The sequence below is a fragment of the Camellia sinensis genome, chromosome 14, assembly GCF_055761805.1.
Source record: "Camellia sinensis isolate YWXY chromosome 14, ASM5576180v1, whole genome shotgun sequence".
Lineage (NCBI taxonomy): Eukaryota > Viridiplantae > Streptophyta > Magnoliopsida > Ericales > Theaceae > Camellia > Camellia sinensis.
This window is the reverse complement of record NC_138974.1, coordinates 22,251,264-22,273,020: the sequence shown is the minus strand read 5'-3', so window position 1 is coordinate 22,273,020 and position 21,757 is coordinate 22,251,264. Positions and strand designations below refer to the sequence as shown.

Here is a 21,757-nt window from a genome sequence, read left to right as displayed (position 1 = left end):
ATCTGTCTTAAGGATAGCGTATCACACACTCGACTTGATCTTTTTTTATTATTCTTCAGTTCGGTAAAATAATTTTGGTATGTTATTTATTTTATTTGTTTGATTTGGTTTCAATTTATTTATTAAACACAGAAGATTGTTCCTACAATCTTAAGATAGATTCGAATTATTCTGTTTATAGAATTTTTCATTTGTTTTATTTTCTCTTTCTTCTTCTTACAGAAATTATTTTATGTGATTTTACAAAATAATATTCTGGTTGGAAAACAAATAGTAGTAATATACTGTTTGATAGATAGTAGTAATATATTGTCTTTTTTCTTTGACAACTAGTAGTAATATACTGGTGTCATTAACAATTCAGAATATTTATTTGTAAAATTTTGTCAGAAATTAATTTTGGTTTTTAGAAATTATTTCTGAGTGTTCGTTAATTAAAATTCTATTTCAGTATTTTAATTATTAAAGTGTTACAGAAATTTAATTTTCTGCGTGGAATTAATTTGGTTAAATAAAATTTTATTTTATTTTCAAATTTATTGGAAATAAAAGTTCCAATTCTTGTTTCTTTTATCTTACAAAATTTAAAATTTTGTGGCTTTGGTTTAAATTTTCTGTATAGTATAAAATTCTAATTATAATTTTGTTTTATAATTTAGAATTCATAGCTACTGAAACTAGTCAAACTAATGCTCAAATAAGTACTAGTGTGGTGGCTGCAGTTGCACCAACCCCTCATGTTGTGACTCTGCCAGTCAATCACGGTGAGAAGCCAGAGAAGTTCTCAGGAGCTGATTTTAAAAGATGGCAATATAAAATGTTGTTCTATCTTACAACTATGAACTTAGCTCGTTTTCTCCGTGAGAATGCTCCTACTCTGAACGAGGATGAAACTGACCAGCAAGTGATTGCTGCGGTTGATGCCTGGAAACATGCTGATTTCCTTGTCGAAACTACATCTTAAACGGACTTGACAACACATTATACAACATCTACAGTCCTATCAAGACAGCAAAAGAACTTTGGGAGTCTTTAGAGAAGAAGTACAAAATAGAAGATGTTGGCTCAAAGAAATTTGTTGTTGGCAAATTCCTGGACTTTGTGATGGTTGATTCTAAGACTGTGATCAGCCAAGTTCAAGATCTCTAACTCATTCTGCATGACATTCACGCAGAAGGCATGTCTGTCAGTGAATCCTTCCAAGTTGCAGCCTTAATTGAAAAATTACCACAAGGCTGGAAGGAATTCAAGAACTACCTCAAACACAAGTGCAAAGAAATGTCTTTAGAAGAATTGATTGTGCGTTTGAGGATTGAAGAGGACAACTGCAATTCTGAAAAGCGGGCTGGTAAGCATCCAATGGAGTCTAAGGCAAATGTGATGGAACATGCTCCAAAAGCAAAGAAATGGAAGTTTTCTGGAGAAAGTTCATCACAAGGCTCTAAAGGGGGGGAAACTAAGAAGTACAAGTTTAACAGCAAATGTTACATCTGTGACAAAGAGGGACATCAGGCCAAAGATTGTCGTAGCAAGCGCAAAGGTAAAGGAAGAACAAGCAAGAAGCTTGCTCAAGCCCATATGACCGAAGTGGACAAAATTTTCAATGGAGATGACATAAATCTTTCTGCAGCTGTTTCCGAGACAAACCTTGTCGGAAATCCTAAAGAATGGTGGGTGGACACAGGTGCTACTCGTCATATTTGTGCTGCCAAAAAGATGTTCGCATCTTATTCTACAATGGACAATGGTGAACAACTTTTTATGGGCAACTCTTCGACTTCTAAAGTTGAAGGACAAGGAAAAATTATTCTAAAGATGACATCTAGAAAGGAACTCACTCTCAACAATGTGCTCCATGTACCGGATATTCGCAAGAATCTTGTTTCCAGATCTTTGTTGAGTAAAAATGGGTTTAGGCTAGTTTTTGAAAGTGACAAGTTTGTACTTACCAAAAACGGGATATATGTAGGAAAAGGTTCCATGTCTAATGGCCTTTTCAAAATGAATGTAATGATTGTTGTACCCTCGGTTATTAATAAAAACACTTCTTCTTCTTACTTGCTTGAGTCTTTAAATTTATGGCATGGTAAACTTGGACATGTTAATTATAGATCTTTGCGTAAATTAATTAATATGGAATGTTTACCTAAATTTGACATTGATTCAAATCATAAATGTGAAATTTGCGTGGAGGCAAAATTATCCAAAACTCCTTTTTATTCAATTAAAAGAAGTACGGAACCACTTGAATTAATTCATAGTGACATTTGTAATTTTAAATCAATTGGGAAAAAGTATTTTATTACTTTTATAGATGACTATACTAGATATAGTTATGTTTATTTAATTCAAACCAAGGATGAAGCTTTGGAAACTTTCATTCAATACAAGAATGAAGTTAAAAATCAACTTGGTAAGAAAATTAAGAAACTTAGAAGTGATAGAGGTGGTGAATATGAATCACCTTTTGGTGAATTTTGTAAAGAACGTGGAATAATTTATCAAACCACCCTCCTTACTCACCTCAATAAAATGGAATTGCTGAAAGGAAAAATAAGACTTTAAAAGAAATGATGAATGTCATGTTAATAAGTTATGGATTACCTCAGAACTTGTGAGGGGAAGCAATACTTTCTGCTAATTATATACTTAATAAAGTACCCCGAAAGAAAGTAAATCAAACACTTTATGAAATATGGCATGGGAGAGTACCATCCTACAAATACTTAAAAGTGTGGGGGTGTTTGGCTAAAGTGGCTATTCTTAGTCCTAAAAAGACTAAGATAGGTCCTAAAACCGTTGATTGCATTTTCATTGGTTATGCCAAGAATAGTAATGCATATCGGTTTTTGATTTACAAATCAGAACATACCGAAATGCATGTAAATATTATTATTGAGTCTCGGAATGCATCATTCTTTGAACATGTATTTCCAAATAAGACTGGACAAGAGACTAGTAATAATAAAAGATCTCATGATGTTATTACTACTCAGGATCAAGAACATGATCAAGAACAAAAGTAAGAGATAGATCAAAATGAGGAAGAGAAACCTAGGCGTAGTAAACGTGCTAGAACCTCAAAATCTTTTGGTCTAGATTTTCTAACATTTTTGTTAGAAAATGAGCCTTTAACTTTTAAAAAAGCTATGTCCAGTCCTGAAACTCCTTTATGGAAGAGACTGTCAATAGTGAAGTTGAATCCATCTTGCAAAATCACACTTGGGAATTTGTGGATTTGCCACCAAGTTGTAAACCTCTTGGGTACAAGTGGATTTTCAAAAGAGAAATGAAAGCGGATGGATCAATTGATAAATACAAGGCAAGACTTGTGGTCAAAGGTTTTAGACAAAAAGAAGATCTTGATTACTTTGACACATACTCACCGGTTACTAGAAAAACATCTATTAGAATGCTAATTGCTATTGCATCGTTGTACAATCTAGAAATTTATCAAATGGATGTAAGAACCGCTTTCTTAAATGGTGAGTTGGATGAAGAAATTTTCATGGAACAACTAGAAGGTTTTTATGTTCCAAGAAAAAAAAAATGTGTAAATTGGTTAAATCATTATATGGTTTAAAACAAACGCCAAAGCAATGGCATGAGAAATTTGATAAGGCAATGATGTGAAATGGATTTAAAATTAATAAGTGTAACAAATGTGTTTATATTAAAAACATAGAAAAATGTTATGTTATAGTATGTCTTTATGTGGATGATATGCTCATCATATGTAGTAATAATGACATGATTAAAACTACCAAGAAAATGTTGAATAAACATTTTGACATAAAAGACATGGGCATTGCTGATATAATTCTTGGTATGAAAATTACCAAAACATCAGAAGGATATGCTTTGTCACAATCTCATTACATTGAGAAAATACTTGACAAATTTAGTAAAGATGATGATTATCTTGCTAGAACACCTGTGGATGTTAATTTGTTTCTTTCAAAGAATGTATAAGAAAGTATTTCTCAATTAGAGTATGCCTAAATTATTGGAAGCTTAATGTACTTGATGAATTGCACTCGCCCAAATATAGATTATGCAGTAAGTAAATTAAGTAAATATACGAGTAATCCACGAGTAGAACACTGGAAAGCAATTATAAGGGTTCTAAGATATTTCTGATTTACTCGTAACATTAGGCTAAATTATACTAGATATCCAGCAGTACTTGAAGGATGCTATGATGCAAACTGGATATCGGATACTAGAGACTCGAAGTCCACCAGTGGGTATGTCTTTACCCTTGGTGGTGTGGCTGTATCTTGGAAATCTTCCAAACATACTTGCATAGCTAGGTCTACTATGGAATCAGAATTCATAGCTTTAGATAAAGTTGGGGAAAAAACAGAATGGCTTCGTCACTTCCTTGAAGATATTCCAATATGACCAAAACCAGTGCTTGCTATATGCATACATTGCGATAGTCAATCAGCAATAAGTAGAGCACAGAGTCATATGTATAACGGTAAGTCTCGACACATTCGTCATTGACATAACACCGTGAGACAACTACTCTCTAATGGAATTATTTCCATTGAATATGTAAAGTCTGATAACAACATAGCGGATCCACTAACCAAAGGGTTAGTAAGAGAGTTAGTTGAGAACTCATCGAGGGAAATGGGACGTAAGCTTATTAAATAAGACTTACTACAATGGCAACCCAACCTAGTTGACTGGAGATCCCAAGATCTAGATTCAAAGGGACAACCAAGTTGTGTATGACTCAGAAGGATCACTGGGGATTCAAACTCTTACCCATTTCTATGATGAAATAGTGATGTCTGCAGAGTTTTAGGTTAAGTAATACTTTTAATGATTCTTATATCTAGGTATACCTAGTGGAGTATGGTATGATACTTTTCATAAGAATCACCTATGTAAGTGTGAACTAGGCTGGTTCTATGAGATTTGTGAAGGGCTACAATTCTCTAGAGCACTCATAAAAGACCAAGTTGTTCAGCGCTAAAATGAACACAATAGTAAGAACTAAACTGTGTCTGGGGATATACTGTGCGAGTTCTATTGTTTTGGTTTACACAAATGGCTGAACATTTCAAGACATCATGTTCACTGGTTAGCTAGTAAATCTAATAGTGTCTCACAAGGGAAGGTTCAAAGCCAAAAGTTACCTATCATTTGCAGAATATTTCCAATTTGTGTACTCTCTGTAATTAAATCATATTGTTGCATTTTCTTTCTGTCAAATTCCATTCATGTAGGGGATTGTTGGAAAATTGGTTTTATAGGCTTATTTTCGGCCATCTTTGAGCCCAAATTGATTAGGCCTCAAATATCTTTTGGGGTGGGTCCGAAGAGGTGACGTGTTCCTTGCCGTATAGCAAGTCACAAGGTGAAGACAGTACGTCAAAACCATTTATGGGTGAATGAGAACTTGACGTCGTTTTCGAGTTCGTGAAATGGACAATTAAATAATTAAATGTGGGTTTCCTTGAAATGGATTGTCCCACATTGAAACTTTAAGAGAGCTTTTGTAAGTATATAAGCTCTTAGTTTACTAACTTGGGTTAGGCCCCGAGGGGCACCCCAAGTTTGTAGAAGGGAGGAGTTATGGACAAATTGAACCTTAGCCCAAACCACCACATATGCGCGCCGCCGCCGTCGTCCGTCCGTCCGGTCGAGCCTAGCCGTGCCGGGCGCGGTTGTGGATCGGGTCGGTTCTAATATTAATTTTTTGGACAAAATTTATTTGAATTTTTTCCAAATTTCTTGTGGAAAAAATTAATTTAAATTTTGCATCTTTGTAATTTGAATTTGAATTCAAATTTTTGCCCATAATTTTGTACCTCTTTTCAGATACAAATTCCACAAACAAATTTTTCAGTCCAAATTGTTTTTCAATCAATTCATATCCGGACAGATTCATAATTGTCTAGACAGATTCAAAATCTGGACAGTTTTATAAACTGCAGCAGTTGCAGATCTGTTTGAATTTTGAATGATATCTGTTCAAACAGTTTCACATCTGTTCATTCAAGAACTGCACTTGTTTGGACAGCCTTGGTTGTCTATAAATACTGCCATTTCCAGCAGTCATTCTGATTTGAAAAATAGTCTGAAAATTACTTGTTTGCTCTCCAATTTTCTACTATGTTTGCATAAATTCTTCATATTAATTTTTAGGAAAATTAAAGAGAGTATAGAACACAGGTCCTAGTTCGCCAGACAAATTTGTTTGGAGTGCTACTACAAATTTGTGAAGATCATTATATCTTGGGATATAGACGCCATTATTCCGTAAGCACCGTAGCGGAACGAATCTGTCTTAAGGACAGAGTATTACACACTCGACTTGATCTTTTTTTATTATTCTTCGATTCGGTAAAATAATTTTGGTACGTTATTTATTTTATTTGTTTGATTTGGTTTCAATTTATTTATTATACACAGAAGATTGTTCCTACAACTTTTACCCTTCAATATAATATGAACAAATTAACTAATTGGGACTAGTTAGTTGGTTAAACTCTTACCTCGTACTAGATGTCAATATAATGCGTTCAAATCCTCTAGATTGAAATAGTAGAGTGATCTAGTGGAGTGAAAAGCTTAGGGCACGATACCTATCCCACTAAAGGTGTGAAGGGACGAGATCTTCCCTAAAAATATTTCCTTCGTTTTAGTTTGCCCTGTGAGAGAAAGAGTGAAGTAGTTTGCCGCCCCACCGACAGAGCCATTTGCCACCGAGTAAAACAAACACAACCCCTGCCCCTCAAAGCCATCTCCATCGCAACCTCCTCCTCCTCTTCCTCCTTCTAATCATCTCTTTGTCCCACCATCTGCCGCCCTTTCTTCTCTCCTCCGCCTCTTCTCTTTTCCTCTTCCTCTCTTTTATTTCTTCGGAGGACGGTAATGCACCCTAACCAGACTCTGGTTGTCGGCTACCCCTCCTATCTACTGTCGACCACCTCTTCAAACACTAGGACCCCCATCATCGCTAAACCCAAGCATGAGAGAGAGAGAGAGAGAGAGCACCAGATCGCTGCCATTACTGTCCACCACCACCCTTTAAAAATCGTAGAGGATCACTCTAAAGGATTCGAACACCAATACAATATGAATAAATTAACTAATTGGGGATTTGTTAGTTGGTTAAAACTCTCACCTCTTACTAGAGGTCAAAGGTTGACGTCTTGTCACAAGTAAGAAATCACCTCCCCCTAATTAAGACCAGGTTTGGCAAATCCAAAATAATCCAAAAAATCAAAAAGTTACACAAAAAAGTAAAAAAGTCATTACTATTCACAAATAAAAAATATTTTATATATTTTTATAATACAAAAGTTTGATGGATGCTGTCAGCCGTACTTCTGAAGCAGGCAGGAAGGCCATTATACACTTTTTTTAGCCAAAAAAAAAAAAAAAATTACATCTGTAAAGTCACAATTTGATGGTAATGTTAGGCCCTTGGGGGCCCATTAAGGGTTCCGTTTTGATAATCCGAACCGTTCAATATATAGAACTCGTCGAGTTATATATGCCTATAAAAAATCACGTTGATCGAATATCGTTAACTATATGATCAAATCAGTTTTGTATAAACAAAACGGATGATGTGATAGCTAACTGTTGAAAAAAACCAATCCGATCATATAGCTATTGATATCCGATCAACGTGATTTTTTACAAGCATATAATACTCGACGAGTTGTACATATTGAACGGTTCAGATTATTAAAATGGGACCCATGGTGACCCTCACGAACCGACCATCACTGTCCAAACACTTTGCCTCAAATAAGGCAATTATTTTCTGTGTAAGACATGCTGGGACAGCAGGGCAGCTATACATCCACTTAACTTTCTTCCACTATATACTTTATTTATACAATTTTTTATTCCATATTTTTTCGTAAAAAAACAAAAAATTAACTCAAACATCCATCTTTTTTTTCTCAACTTTTTAGTTCAAAAAGATAAAAAGTACACTTATTTAGGACATCCCAAACAACCATTCTTCATATTTTAACTTTTAATTTAATATAATCCTTCACATTGAATTTTGACTCAGCATCCTCAAATTAATTGGATTTTTGATGTAATTTGTTTTCTATTAAACTAGGATTCGTAGGGCTAAGGAAAGTCATTGAATGTTTTGATGTTCGGAAAGTTTAATTTGCCAATTTTAGAGAGCGTGGCCCGCTGTCATACTTGAAATAGAATGGTTGAATATTGTGATTTCACTAGCTTTGCATAACTTTACAAGGCAAGAAGCAACATCTAGTCAAGAATGATAGATGTTATACTGATGATAAATTGAAAACTCAAAAACTATTTTTAAAATTGTAAAACCAAACATAAGTTCTTTATTCTCCGAACCTAAAAACTAAAGTTGATGAAATCTCATGTACTCAAATTGTAATTAAATATAAAACCCTAACCCTTGACCCCCTCACCATCTTCCCCCAGATCCTAACCCACAATATAAATAACAATAAATCCTAACCCACAATATAAATAACAATAATAAAAAAGAACGTAAAATTACATTGGACCATACACAAGATTATATTATCAACACTAATTTTGTAAAATTTTAAAAACATAAAAGCAATATAGATGAATGTCGAGAAGAAGATTTAGCAGAACAATATTTAAAACATCAACAAACAGCTGAAACAAGGTATTTTAAACATTTGAAAAAACAAAGCAAATGTTGTCCCCCAAATCAAACCATTCAGAAATTGACATAAATGTACTCCACATTGAGTCATTTTTCATTATTGAACCAGGGAAAGACACAGGCATAGGTCTTTTATCCACACGCACGCACACTTCTAAATTAACTAGATAGATATACTGCTCGGCTCTTTATTCCACTATGATCCTGTCATATCTGGTTCAATCTCAAATATTACCCAACTCCAACTCCACCTTAGCAAGCGAGCGTACCAGACATCGAGCACTGATGCTTTCTGGAACAACATTTGGCCAGTAATAGCTTCCAAAGAACCAATAACGCGGTGAGGGTAACTGTGATGAGGATATTGACATGACAAGACTAATCGGACAGCTAGACAGAATGCTATCACAGTTTAGAATAGTGTGTGTACAACCCTTATTCCCACCCAATTGTCCTTGAGACAAACCCCCCAAGGCCAATGGATGCTCTTATTGACGTCTACTTATCTCTCTCCACCGATGGGATTTACACATACGGACTGCGCATTGTAGAAATGTTCACAATTTTGCTTCCTCTGGTCTGAAGAGTGCTGCATGACCTGCAAAATTACCCTGAATTTCAGGACTTATAAAAGAATACCACCATCTACTTGGATATATATATTTTATATATAAATTATGTGGAGATGCGGGCCAGATGTGATTTTGAACACTGTAGGAGAAAGAAGAGAGAAGAGAACAAGGGCCACAATCCTAACGCAAATGGTGTTCTGATTTCTGATGTGACCAACTCAGGGTACAAGGGACTTTTCCTGCGACTTCAATATATATGTTTATATATGTGTAGTGTGCATACATCTATATGTATTAACTTGAGATATAGTTGAGTTAGAAACTTGGTTAAAAAAATTAGGGATATCTAAGATATAATTAAATTAGAAAATAAGTTTAAAATTTGGGGACATGTACATATCTATAATCCAGGAGAGAAAGACGAGATGAGAAAAGACCACAAAATAAATAAATGAGAGAGACAGAGAGAGACAGAGAGAGAAGTACAGAGGTCATTTTACAAGCATTGCACTTCATTCTCAAAATCATGAGGCGCCTTTTGGTTATTTTTAGATTTTTCCATTAAACATATGCTTGATCTTTTAAACATTTTAGGAGTATACCCACCAAGTACTTTACGTTAGTTGAAAACCATGAAGTTGCAGGGATTTCGATAGTTCATTAAAACAACATCAGTTGAATAGACTAAGTATAAGTTTGGAAGCCTAAAACAAAGTCTATGATTCTAACAATCTAGAAGTTTTTTGGGTCAAATGGAAACTGCCCACCATAGCATCGAGTGCCTTTACTTACATTCACTCTAAATTAATATGCTGCTGGTCAATTTTTAGTTCCATGTGCAGCTTCTTTTTATAAAAATATTTTGGCGACTCCAAATTTTATGGGGATGGGTTGTAGTTTGGGTCAATGGGCTGTGACATGGATCCATAGATCTTGTTTGGGTCAAATTTTATAAGTCACCAAGTGTCCAAAAGGCTAAAACTTGGCCTCGAAGTTTCACTTTCTATTAAAATGTGGTGTAAGGTGTAATGGCCTTAGTTTGGTGGGTTTGACTTCTAAGAGAACTCGAGTTTGTGTTGTTGTGAATTTGCTCAACTCTTGCTAGGAAAAATCCTTCTTCCTATGCCCTACATCAATCATTTTCCCTTATGTCTAATTTCGATGAAAACACATCTCAATGATTATGAGAAACTCTAATAGTCATATAATGATATCAAATATATCTACCAATAACTAGCACAAATTTTTAACTTTCTGTGTCAATTTTCAATGTCGGTTTTCTTTACATCAGAACAAATACAGTATCTTGGTTTGGGGGTTGGGATTGATGACCAACATATTGTAAAGGTGTCTGATATCTAGAAGACTCAAACATTGGTGTCGTCCAAACATTTCGATCAAAGGAAATTTGGAATGTTTCCATGTCATAAAGCTTCTTTGTCAAAAGAATATTCATAAAATAATAAATATAGCATCATTGATCAGCTGATATGTTCGTTCTCATGGATTATTAGTTATTGAAGGTTGCTCTAAAGACAATCACACAACATAAGAGAGCAGTCACATGTGAACACGCGCGCGCGCACACACACACACACAGAGAAAGAGCAGATACTCACTTGTTAACTAGCAAGAGCCTGCAACATGCCAACACTACCATGCTCCAACAAAAACTAAACAAAATTAACAGGACCGCCAAGTTGGAGTATCAATATGGTACCAGCAGGACGCAGGACATCCACAACAATCATTCTTGAGGACCTCAATAACAAAAATACATTGCATCAGATAAATATTCTACCAAATAAAATTTGACAAAATTGCAAATCAGGACATAAAATATCAATCATAACAGATGCAGTGTATACAGCATTAACTTACCATCTGATGCTCTCAAAATGATTCACACAGGGTGACGAGCCCCCCACATCGACTGTCCTTGGAATTGATCAGGCAGTGGGAACTGCTGACTTCCTTTCATGAGCTGCTCCAGCTGCAGTTGTTCATGGTGTAAATTTAGATGTTCGAAAGTATGGTTATCCTCCCAGCCTTTCTGTTTTTCCACAGGAAACTGCTTTGGTGGAACTTGTTTTCCAGGAAAGGGAAAGCTAATTGTCCCCACAGAGACATTGTTGTTACTGGTATGATGGGGACTTGACTGGGATGGATGATTGATAGATTGATTGAGCACTGAGCTATTCATTGGTAATGGCAATTTATATCCATCCAACCAGCTATAGTTATCCATGAGTAGATTATCAGCCACCAAATCTGACCCAGATATGAGCTCATTTACTGATTTAGGAGGAACAGTGCTAAAACCAGGTGGAGGGACAGCTCTAAAACCAGGTGGAGGGCCAAGATGCCTTACTGGACGGTTTACTGGACTTCTTCTCGAACTTGCTGACAACGGTGATGATGTATTTACAGCAAAACTGCCAGAAGTAACTCCAGAAGAACCAATAATATCAATCTCACGTTGCATCACCATTTCTGACGCCTTTACCTGACTATAAGATATACCACTTGCATTGACATTGATAGATTGTTGGACTGGAAGAGAAAGTGAAGAATGGTGTGAAATGGGTGTATCTTCTGGCATTCCAGGTTTCATTACGTGCCCATTTTCCAAGATGTTTAAACCTTTGAAGCCATTAGCAAGAGAAGCTTGCTGGTCAAACCACATTGAAGAGTTTGATGGAATTGGTTGTGGATGCTGCAGTACATGGTTGGCAACAGAAACAGGTGGTTGTGAACTTGCATCAACAGCAGTCCGCTGGTGAAGATCGCTGTGCTGGGCTGAAACAGAACTGCCATGAAACTGAGAATTACCAGCAACAGCATTTTTGCTAGGCTCAAGACCCTCATTAGGCATCCACTTTGAAACAATCAAATCACTACATTTTTCCATCACTGTTGGCTTGAAAACAATCTCTTCATCCTCCTCTTCCCCTTCCACATATAGCTGTGCATTTGTCTGCGCAACAAAGGCATTGCTCATAGTCTCTATTGGAGGTTGGCGATTCACACCATTTAATTTAGGACTGCCCAAAAAGGGCATAAGCATGAAATCATCTGATGTTTGAGGTTTAACACTCAAAATAAATTTCTTCGCCTTCAAATCAAAAATTATTGTCTTTTGCTCAACTTTAACTACATTTTCTAGAGCCTTTCCTGCTGCCAGAATCCTTTTAACACGAGCAATTTTCTCCTTGTTGCCATCACCTCCAACAGAATGTTTCCTTGAAAAATCCAAAATGGTATGTGCAGGTTGAAGGGGCAAGAATCCTCTCAACTCGAAGTCCTCCCACAAAGCAAGCCGATTTTCAGTTTCACCTTCCTCATACCTGCCCGTATTGAAAAAGCAGGTCTCATCTTCATCATCCATCACCACTAGCCCACTTGACAAAAGCTTATTTAAGAAAGATATACAATGATTCCAAAAAACTAGTCTAACAGTTGCTTGTTTATCTTCTCTATCACTGCCTGCTGCAACATCAGGAGAACAAGCCAACCATTCCACAAAAACTAGAATGCCAGGAAGGAGGTAACTTGAACAAGGATCACTCAACTCCACACATCTCTTCAAAATGTGCCCCACTAATTCAAAAACTGCAGCAAGTGCATTTTGAAGCAGAACTGTACGTTGTACAATATCCGCATAACTCTGACCATCACCATCCTTATTCACATTGTGAACCATGAATATAAGAATGGCAATAAGGCGAACAATGACCAGACCATTCTCAACAGCATCTGTGCCAAAAGTCAGCTCTTCTTCTGACCCAGAAGAAAGAAGCCCATTCAAAGTACTGCTAACCAGAGAAAGAACTTCTGCAAACGTTTCCAAGCTGGAGGGGAAAGTCATCTATATAAGCAATTGCATGAAGCTTGTCAAATATAGCACAACAGTAATGTTCAAGATAAATACCTAGTGCGACTAAAAAGAATGCCAATTAGACGAACAAAGCGAATGCAGAAAGCTTTATAGGGGTCATGGACACTGGCTGCTTTTTTTGCAACAAGGCTGGCACCAATGTTGGCATCCTTAGGTTGGAGTTTGTCTTCTGCTTTCCCTCTTCCTTTGGCAGTTATCTGCGCAGGTGATTCACTGATCACAGAAGCTTTCATATCCCCATGCAGCTGAGAGTAACTCTGGCGATTCTGCAGAGAAAGCAGGTACATAAACAAATACAGTAATACACTATGAATCAGTTGATTTCACCATCAAATCATAAATTGACTAGCCCATAAACAAGAAACAAAAACCTAAACCTAAACATATATATTGATAAATATAAAAATGGCACATACACATACCAGCTCATATTGCAATGAGTAAATCAAAAAGCTTACAGTAAACTCTCACATTATTTTTTTCGTTATTATTATTATTATTATTTGGATAAGTAAGGAAATTATCACAAACAAACCTATAAAAAAACTGATTAACCAGTCATCAGTTCTGGCCCTATGCCAAATTTCCATTCCGTAAAAGGGATAAAAAAAAAATAAAAAAAAAAACATAAAAATAAGGCATAGTTCCCCCACTCCCCACCAACCCAAATATATATAAATAAGTAATGGGAAAGAAAAAGGAGGGGGCGAATCAACCTTGCATCAAAAACTCTATTTTAGCAAATAAGAACTACTTCCTCAAAGTAAATGGAACAAAACATATCCCTTGAGTCAAACCAACTATAAATGATGTACAACCAAAATACATTGTCTCACAGCCAACTTCATCCGGATTCGAGTAATATATTGGATGTGTGATGAACATAAGTGAATTTCGCAAAATATAAAAGCAAATATTTCATAGGGCAAATTATAATGTGAATTTGTAAGTGTTTGCTTAATGCCAAGAACCTCCACATTTGTAGGGCTAGACCATACCACTATATACCATAAATTCTCAGACAACCAAAAACATGAACAGACCATAACACTGAAAAAGTAATCCAAACAAGTTTAGTGATAATACCTTTTCAAATGCGACAATCAAGTTATCCCTTGCAGTGGAAAAGGGACTATCCACTGCCAGACTCCGAAAATAACGGTATACAGCCGCTAATTCATCCCCAGAATAGGTAGCCAATATGGCAAGCTGAAAGAACAAACATTTTTCCCATCATAAAGATCAACCTCATTGTAGAACTAACAATCCAAGCATGGAGAAAAGATGATTGAAGGAACACACAAAATTGACAAAAATAACCCAAAAAGGAAAAAATGAAATGGAAAACCTGGTGATGGGGATTCCCGCTTGATGGCCAAAGAGATGCAGCTTGCAAGTAATAACTCGAAGCTGCAGCATAATCACGACTTTTGGAATCGCCCTCCCCATACAATCCTTTGTAACGAGCAAGGTCACCCAGGTATATCAAACAACGATGACAAGATACAATACCTTTCTTCATCTCAATAGATCTATTGCCATCTTTCTCCATAACAATTTGATACCCTGAATCCTCAGAGAGATAACCAAGAGGAAGCCCGTATTTTGATCTAATTTTCAAAATTAGATCATGGTAAAATCCAGTAGCTTCTGAAAGGAAAGTTTTAAACTGCAGACGTATTTTACTAATTCGATCAGGTCGCGGGGGACCCTTTACAATCTGAGATGTGCTTGAGGTTGTAGAAGCTAAAGCAGCATTGGTGTGGGCTCTGAATTCCTCGATTCGCCTGTAATGTAGCTGCCACAGAGCATATTCAATATTGTGCTGCTCAGAAAATGCATGATCCTCAAGTATTATTGCTTCATAGTTCTCACGCATCTGCTGCCAAGCATTTGGATCTGAGGGAACTCTTGCCTGGGCCGACCTACGACGCCTATTCTCCAACTCTATATTCTGCAGGAGTAGCATATGTCAGCAATTTGTGTGGTATGATTTTGCAGGTACAGATGACTCGCTCATACGCACGAGCGCTCACACACACACACGAGTCATCAACGATAATGTTTAATATGGACCTTGGAAACCTAGAATTTCTTTCACAAAGGGATGCCCAAAATGCGGAGTTTATACTTTACTGTTGCCATACGTTGGTTCACCATAAAGAATCAAACTGAATTTCCATTGCATTCATGCTTGATTTTACACTACTATATATTATTGTTTAAGGGCAGCTTGCCTTATGAATAGAAGGAAGGGGGATAACATATATGATTTCAGTTAATAGAAGCAAGAGGTTAGCTTCCACCTCCCACCACCTTCCATAAAAGACGGATCATGGAACGTGGAACAGCTCACAGGGATCCTTCTAGATGACCTTCATCCTAACTTAAGGGACTAAGATGCATTTTGTTTGAATCTAACTAGATATTTCCTAAATCTTGAAAAAGTTCTCCTGTTTGTGCAGACAAAATTCACTGAGAAATAATTTTGCTACAACAAGAATCATTCCATACTACATAATAAACAGCTTCAAGATGTGGTTGGAGATTGGTTGATGTGAAAGGTACACAAACTTCCTCTCTTCCAAGTCCCCTTTCTCCTACATTTAATTCATTACTAGGAGCATCCATTTTGGACTTAGAACACAAAATCTCAATGTTGAACCCCAAACTAATTTAAGAGTAAAGAAATTCTCAACAATTTTAAGGCTAGTGCAGTCAAAACATTACCATCATCACAACACTCAAAACTTAACAATACACAAAGTGATTAATAAATATTAACAATGTTTCAGAAGTTTTTCAACACTTCAAGTTTAAATTAATTATAAATGGTTTCTGACAATTACAAGGACCCCCATTATAGTTTCTGAAATTATTGCCCTCACCTGTCAATGTTGCCAAGTAACAAAAATTAACAGAATATGTGATTTTAAATTTTTACCCTAATACTTCTAAATATTTTCTTGAAGCCAATCAACATTAATCTAAAACAAGGTTTCAAGAAATGGATGTGGTTGCCACAATGGTAATGGTGCCAGTGATACGGTCATGAGGTGTAAAAAGCGTAGCATAATTGTTGTTGCAACTGGAGCAGTGAAATTTTTCATTTTTCACACATCTTTGAGAGTCACATTTGTTGGGGTTTAAATTAATTTTTGGAAACAAACTAAGATCATGTGATTTATATCTTCAAGTTATACAAGCAACATAACATACAACTTGCCATTTTTGGAGGTATTAGTATATTTTAGAGCGCAATGATATTCGCACTCCACTTCTAGGAACTCAAGGAACTCACACTCCCCTTGTGATAAGCCAAAAAAAAGAGTGGCTAAAAGTGGAGTATGAATATCATTGCTCTTATTTTAATAAACAAGCCAAAATCATATGATTTATATCTTCAAGTTATACAAGCAACACAACATACAACTTGCTTGTTACAATTACATATAAAAGTTAAGTTCAATCTTTAATGCTGAGTGAATAAATAATAAATAAAAGCTGAAAGAGGAAATGGGCAAAAAATTGGTTTTTATACATAGTAGACGTCACCACTATTACGTAATGGCATTAACAATTGTAATAGTATCATAATAACCCATAATTCTAAACATCGCTTTTATCTTTTCAACCAACATAACCATCACATTCCCTTTCCCTTCCCTCCCCCCCTCTACCCCACAAACTAAAGAAATCATCCCCAGCATCAGGGGTCACTTGCCACCAAATGATGTATACACACACATAGACATACATGTACAGGCATAAAAATATACAAGTGATCCACATTAAAATGAACCACTAATCCCACTAAGCAAATGTTGAACTCCAAAAACTCTTTTACCATCTCTTTCATGCTTGTATATGCATCTATAATGTGGAACATGTGTGCTGCAGTATGCATGCATGCTTTACATGCTTGTGTGTGCTGTGAACCATTAACTACGCACTTATACATTCCTTTTCATTGAAGAATGTTGTCATTCCAACAGATAAAAATTCACTCACAAAAAGAACTTATCTAGACTATTACAGGGTGTATTCAATTATGTACAACCAAAATGAATGCCTGCTAAAAAAAGAAACTTTTGATATCCTATTATATCATAGATTGGTTAAAGGCTTCAGGAACCATGTGGAATATGATTACTATTTGCTGCAGTCCCAACAATCATGTCATATAATCTCATACATTTTCCAATAAAAAGTCTGAAGAGAATCAGTATCATCAACAGACCACTGGCTTCAGCCTTGATAAATGAATGGAGACCAATTTTTGGTTTAAAAAAAAAAACACAAACACACACACACTGTGCAGGCATGCATATGAACCCAATACTGAACCTGAATTGACTCTTATTATTTTATTTTTAAGCGTATAAAACATAACATAGAATCACTTCAGTATAAGAGAAAGCTACAAAAGAAGGGATTCAGGAAAGGGGAAAAAGTATCTAATGACAAGAATACAACATACCTTGTCATAAAGTTGTTGAGCCACCTCCCATGATGGAGTAGTAGACATTTTATCCATCTGTACAATCATCATCCACCAACTATTTTGGAGGATAACCTGCAAAATAACAGGATGAAACATCAACAGCAAAAAGATAACCCAAAACATTTTCGTCAATTTTAAATTTAGAAAAGGGATTTTCAATTATTTTCTTTGCAGGAATTCCTACTCTGTTCTGTGCAGGATAAATTTACAAAACAAATATAGAAACACACATTCATTCTAAGCCTCAATAAATTTTCAACCAACAGAATCACACAGATCGACCATGACTTCACACTCAGTTGACTGTTTCTCATTCTAAGATACATGGGATGTAATGGGTAACAAACTAATCACGAGATGAGTGGGGGATAAAATTGACAAAATTCCCAAACTAACCTAATTAAATAAGAAAAGGTATACATGGGGGGAGAGAGAGAGAGAGCATACAGCTTGTGCTAGATACATATAAATTAAATTCCAAGCAAGTAGATGAAACGGAAAAGCTAACCTTAGTAATCATGCCAACGACAACATTATACATGACAATATAATTCAAGGTCAAGTGAGCATTCTACATGATTAAGTCTTTACGTCCTAATTTAGTCGACATTTCATAATGATACCCTATAGTACACAGACTCGGGTGCAGGTATAGGGTGTGGGTGTGTACTTAGTTGCAGGAATCATCCTAACAGGTGACGAATCTTCCTTCGCGTTTCTTAGAAAGAAACGTGTAGGAATCGCGTTTCCGTAGAGAGAGAAACGCGATACTGGCCAAGATGGGATCGTTGGTGAAGAAGAACAAAAACCCTAGCTTGTTGGTGTCAGATAAGGCAAGGAGAGAGAGACAGAGGAGAGAGTGTGTGAAGGAAGAGAGTGAGAAGACAAACCTTCGTCGAACCTTCGTCGTCGTAGTCGAACATCCAGTTGACTCGAAGCATCGATCGAACCTTCGACTCCAGTCGTATTGGACCTCGCGATCTGCATCGCGATCTGTGCTCACCTCCTTCTGCTTCTTCTTCTTCTCTTCTCTCTCTCTCTCTCTCTCTCTCTCTCTCTCTCTCTCTCCGATCTGTGTTGTCTTCCCCCTCCCGTTTCTAACATATCTATATAATTTGTTATATAATAATAATAAGTAATATAATTTGTTATATAATAATAATAATATAATAATATAATAATAATATAATTTGTTATATAAATAATATAATTTGTTATATAATAATATAATAAATCTAATTAAATCAAATATAATAAAAAAAATTTAATAAAATTTATAAAATAAATCATTATTTTACTATTTTTTATTATTTTACTATTTTTTAACATATTTTATTATTTTATTGTTTTTTATTTATAATATATATCAATTAAAAATTAAAAAATATATATAAATAAATTAAAAATATTATCTATAAAAATAATATCTAAGATAAAAATAATAAATATATTTAAAAATAATTATTTAACTCACCTTTATATAATAAATATATTTTAGAAATAACTATTAAAAATATATATATATATTATCGCTTCCCGAGGCGCTCCCAACCTAAGAAACTTCTATCAGCTACGCTTCCCCACTCCCGCTCCAGCTCCCGCCCCCGCCCCCGCTCCCGCTTCATGCAACTAAGGGTGTGTATCTAAGAGTTGGACACTAAAAAAAATTGAGGATACATGGATATGAATTCAAATTTGGATAGGAATACAGGGATACATTAAATAGTTATTTTTAAATATATTTGTTATAGGAAGGTGAGTTAAAAAAAGTTGACCCATATAACAGCCCATGTAATTAATAGAGATGTGGGAAAACACCAAAAGGCCTAAGTTTTTATTGTTGAACAAAGTTTATAAGTAGGCCCAAACTATTATTTTATTTATTGGGTCTAGCCTACTAGCCAAACCTAGCAAAAATGCTCACCAGTTGAATAACATGTAATCCCTCCAACTGTATTGCAGTCTCATAAAGACTGAAACCAGCCGATCAAACTCTCTCTCTCACACACGCGCGCAGCACGATCGACACTCAATAACCCAAAATCTCATGCTCCCTCTTGGTTCAAACCCTAGATTATGACTCTCTCTCTCTCGATTCAAACTCTATATTATGTCATTAATGTAGCCGACATTCAATCGTCGATAAAGCTATGATTCAAAAAATCCAGATCTCGAACCCAATACATATCGAAGTATCTCGACCTTCTTCTTCCTTTTCGATTAGCCATGTCTGAGAGAGAAGAGGCAAATCCGACACAGATCCCACACCCGCACCCATGTCATGTCATGTTGACACAAATACTTCCCCAAACAGTCGAGTCCATGTAACAGAAAGATGATACCAACAACTGATATCAAAATGCAGATGGTTCAACACCCCCTTATGCCGACTCACTTAGTCATCTTGTTTTACATGGTTGTCTTCAAAGAAGCCGATAGATCAACTGGGAAAGCTACCATAGTTCATTCCTAATACAGTTGTTATTTGTTAGTGTTATCATTACAGATATGAAGTTCTTTACCACATTCAACAGCCCAAATCTGCTTCAAATATTAAAACAATGTGATTTTCAGGTTGAAACACAATACAGCACTTTTAAGTGATAACTGTGGAAGTGCTCCAGTTGCTTTTTCTTGCAAAAATTCAAATCTCATTGGTCAACCAAGTAAAAGCATTTGACCTAATAGCTTTCTTCTTCTCGACTGTCTAAATCACATCTACCAGTCCGGAAAGAGGGTAATATCTCAACAAAACCCCTATGTATGCACCAATCCAATTAGGGCAACAAAATCAAACCCCTTTCATGCCAACAAAGATCAATCCAGACTAGGTAGAGATGTAATATCATCAAGAAGCCCTCACTAATTAGCATAGTATATATGATTCTCTACCTGTTACTTAGCAAGTAGCAACTGGGTTTCATGGGTTTGGACTGACTAAAGAGAAACCCAAAAAATAACCAATCAAAATCCTTGCAATCCAATTATTTTACTTGATGAAAAAAAAATTTAAAAAAATTAAAAAAAACCTAACAAAAATATCAATTAGTTGTTCATAACCAAGTCAATAGCTTCCCAATTAATGAGACCATGACTAAATATAACAAGGTCAAAACCATCGATATATGTGGGTAAAAAGTAAGACAAAAACTTTCCGAAACCATGAAAACAGATCGATGAAAGACATCGAGAATTCTTTCTTAATTCGAAGATTAAAATTAAATGGAAAAAAAATAAATAAATAAATAAATAAAAGAGGAAAGAGAAGAGAGAGAGAGAAGGAGAGAGAGAAACTTACTTGGAAGAATCAGATCTGGGGAGTGAATTTTCTTTGTACATGAAAGAAATCCGAATTAGCTTTAGCGAGAATCTATATATACATACATCACAACAATAATCTGAGATGATAGAATCACCGACAGAGACACGCAAATTGGGGCAGAAGAAATCTAGGGTTTCTTTCTGGAGTTATTATAATTAGTGTTTTTTTTTTTTTAAATAATAATAATTTGAGGGGGATGACATGGGATTGGGATTGGGAATAGGGATTGGTTCCCAATCCAAGGCGGCCGCGTTTACCTTCGATGATGATGAGGATGACGATGCGAATTGGATTTCATGGGCTTTTCACGCGCTTTTCAATGCTTGAAATGGATACGCCGAGCTTTTCCTTTACTTTAAAAAATATAATATATTAATAATAAAATAAATAAATAATTTATGTAAACCACTTATTAAAGAGTATTCGTTCGATAAATTTAAATTTGAATTTTTCTTTACTTAAAGGTTTAGGCGGTGAAATACTTTATTAAAAAAGATAAATTTGAGCAAAATGGTCAAAATATCCAGGTAAATATATATATGATATATTTTCTCTTAACCTCATTTCACCAAATCTAAGTTTCTTCGGCTAGGTTTGGAAAGATGGTTTGTGGCTGTTTTAGTCACAAAAGACAAAATAGACTATTTTAGTCATAACAAACAAAACATCATATCCAACCCATAATTATTACAATCTTCTTTCACAAAAAAAAGTTTAAAAAGCTAAAAAGCCCTTCCCAAACTAAGCTTTTTAACTTCAGCTAAAATAGCCAAAAAGTCAAAGAACCAACCCACTTCCC

At 35.5% G+C, this 21,757-nt stretch overlaps 1 protein-coding gene across 4 annotated transcripts; it reads right to left on the bottom strand.

Moving 5' to 3' along the window:
- Positions 1 to 8,617: 8,617 nt before the first annotated feature.
- On the bottom strand, positions 8,618 to 21,294 carry LOC114258302 (nonsense-mediated mRNA decay factor SMG7). 4 transcript variants are annotated; one of them, XM_028198251.2, is made up of 8 exons: positions 20,935 to 21,294; positions 17,613 to 17,708; positions 14,481 to 15,086; positions 14,219 to 14,341; positions 13,166 to 13,398; positions 11,116 to 13,085; positions 10,854 to 10,995; positions 8,618 to 9,260 (listed from the first exon to the last, which is right to left on the bottom strand). In XM_028198251.2, the coding sequence occupies exons 2-6, from the start codon at positions 17,682 to 17,684 to the stop codon at positions 11,138 to 11,140; spliced, it is 2,982 nt and encodes a 993-aa protein (XP_028054052.2). In that variant the 5' UTR covers positions 17,685 to 17,708; positions 20,935 to 21,294; the 3' UTR covers positions 8,618 to 9,260; positions 10,854 to 10,995; positions 11,116 to 11,137. The 4 variants fall into 4 exon arrangements, with proteins under 4 accessions (XP_028054052.2, XP_028054054.2, XP_082762889.1 ...); XM_028198253.2 differs by having other exon boundaries at positions 10,854 to 10,986; XM_082906763.1 differs by lacking the exon at positions 20,935 to 21,294 and adding an exon at positions 18,527 to 18,592.
- Positions 21,295 to 21,757: the final 463 nt, after the last annotated feature.